The following is a 2202-nucleotide window of genomic DNA, read 5'->3' as shown; positions in this document are numbered from 1 at the left end:
CTTCTAGGACTGGGGTGAGACCTGTTGCTTCAGAGCCTACTGCTGCTCCAGGACCAAGGCCAGGAGCTGGACCATTACCTGGTCCAGGAGCTAGGTCTAGACCCAGGCCAGAAGCTGAGTCAGTACCTGGGTCAGTACCTCAGCCAGGAGCTGGGTCAGTAACTGGACCAGGATCTGGGTCAGTAACTCAGCCAGGAGCTGAGTCAGTAAGTGGACCAAAAGCTGCATCATCACCTGGGCTAGAGCTAGCACCTAGCTTGGACCTGGGGCTATTTCGGGACCTGGTGCTATTCCAGGACCTGGGCCAGTGCCTAGCACTGTTCCAGGTTCTGGGCCAGGGCCTGGTGCTGCTTCTAGGACTGGGGTGAGACCTGTTGCTTCAGAGCCTACTGCTGCTCCAGGACCAAGGCCAGGAGCTGGACCATTACCTGGTCCAGGAGCTAGGTCTAGACCCAGGCCAGAAGCTGAGTCAGTACCTGGGTCAGTACCTCAGCCAGGAGCTGAGTCAGTAACTGGACCAAAAGCTGCATCATCACCTGGCCTAGAGCTAGCACCTGGGTCCAGACAGGGGTCTGAGACTGGTTCCAAACCCAGTGAATCAGTGATAACCCCATCACCAACACTACAGCAGAAGATTCGGGTCAAATCCACACAGGCCCCCAGACAGAAGATTCTGGTGACTGGAGGAGGAGGCTACCTCGGCTTTAGCCTGGGTTCTAGCCTGGCCAGAAGAGGCACGTCCGTCATCTTACTTGACCTCCGCAGACCCCAGTGGCCACTACCTTCGGGGATCGAGTTCATCCAGGTACAAAGAACAGGGATCATTCAGGGGGTTGCTGCTGCTGCTGCTGCTGCTGATGATGATAATGATGATGATGATAATGATGGTGCTGTTGATGGTGCTGCTGCTGGTGGTGGTAATGGTGCTGCTAATGGTAGTGGAGGTGATGCCAATGGTGCTGCTGATGGGGTGGCACTGCTGATGGTGGTACTGCTGATGGTGGTGCTGGCAGTGATGGTAGTAGTCAGGGGAACATTATCTGATATGAAGATGTGAACCAGTGCTGGAGTTTGAGATCTCTCAGACTCCAAAGCCAGACTCAACTCCAACTTTTTTTTTCCCTTTTTTTTTCTTTTTTTACTGTTTTACTTTTTGCCGGGTGCGGTGGTGCACACCTTTAATCCAGGCACTCAGGAGGCAGAGGCCCAGCCTGGCCAACAGAGTGAGTTCCAGACCAACCAGGGCTACACAGTAAGACCCTGTCTTTTAAGAAAAAAGAAAAAACAACAAAAAAACTTTTATTTGTCATCAGTGTGTGTGTGCATGTGTGTGTGCATGCGTGCGTGTGTGTGTGTACAGGTATACATGTGCCAGAGCACAAGTTTCAGGAATGGGTTCTCTCCACTCCATCCACCTTATTGAGACAGGGTCTCTGTTTGCTACTGTGCTGCATACTCCAGCCTAGCTTCCCCAAGAGCTTCCAGACAATTGTCCTGTCTTCACCTCCCTTTTTGCCATAAGAGTCCTGGAGTTACAGATGCAGGCAGCCACATTCAGCTTTCTGTGGATCTCGGGGATGGATCTCCAGGCTTGCTTGGAAAGCACTTCTACTTGTTGAGCCATCTTTCCATCCCTCTACTCCAACTCTTGTACTTCCCAGATGGGCAGCTATGGCCACAGCTTCCACCTCCTCTGAACCTCAGTCCTTATTCACAGAAAGGGACAATACTCATATGTACTTTCCAAGGACCTCATAGGGAGTCTGTGAGGTCGTGCATATAAAACACCCAGGTCAGTCCCAGGCCCACCCAGGAGCTGAATGGGTGGGAGCCAGTGACAGTGCTGCAGCTCTGTAGAGTCACACAGTAAATCCTGGCCTTCCAGATGCTTGGCCTGGGTTAGGTCATTTTGCCTTAGGTTTGAACCTCTTGCCCATCTATTCTCTGTTTCAGGCTGATGTCCGAGATGAAGAAGCCCTGTACCAAGCCTTCAAAGGGGTAGACTGTGTCTTCCACGTGGCCTCCTATGGCATGTCTGGTGCTGAGAAGGTGAGGCCCTCTGACACACCTAGAGCCAGGCAGTATGGATTTCAAGTCCTGCTCTGCCCACCATACCCTCTGGGGCCCATATATCCTTCTTGTTCTTCACTTCTACCAGGGAGGACTCAGGCATCTCCCAGCCTTCATTCTATCCACACCAAA

At 52.4% G+C, this 2202-nt stretch overlaps 1 protein-coding gene across 1 annotated transcript in view; it reads left to right on the top strand.

Annotated features, from left to right (window-relative positions):
• The window catches only part of Sdr42e2 (short chain dehydrogenase/reductase family 42E, member 2), a 20484-nt gene that overhangs the window by 1174 nt on the left and 17108 nt on the right, over nt 1-2202 (top strand). The window contains exons 2-4 of the mRNA XM_029568672.1: nt 8-240; nt 276-805; nt 1954-2049. Coding sequence (XP_029424532.1) covers nt 8-240; nt 276-805; nt 1954-2049 — 859 coding nt within the window. The remainder of the gene's footprint in view (nt 1-7; nt 241-275; nt 806-1953; nt 2050-2202) is intronic.

This window comes from Nannospalax galili, unplaced genomic scaffold, assembly GCF_000622305.1.
Source record: "Nannospalax galili isolate Female #2095 unplaced genomic scaffold, S.galili_v1.0 scaffold381, whole genome shotgun sequence".
Taxonomy (NCBI): Eukaryota; Metazoa; Chordata; class Mammalia; order Rodentia; family Spalacidae; genus Nannospalax; species Nannospalax galili.
This window is presented reverse-complemented; position numbering and strand designations above follow the sequence as displayed.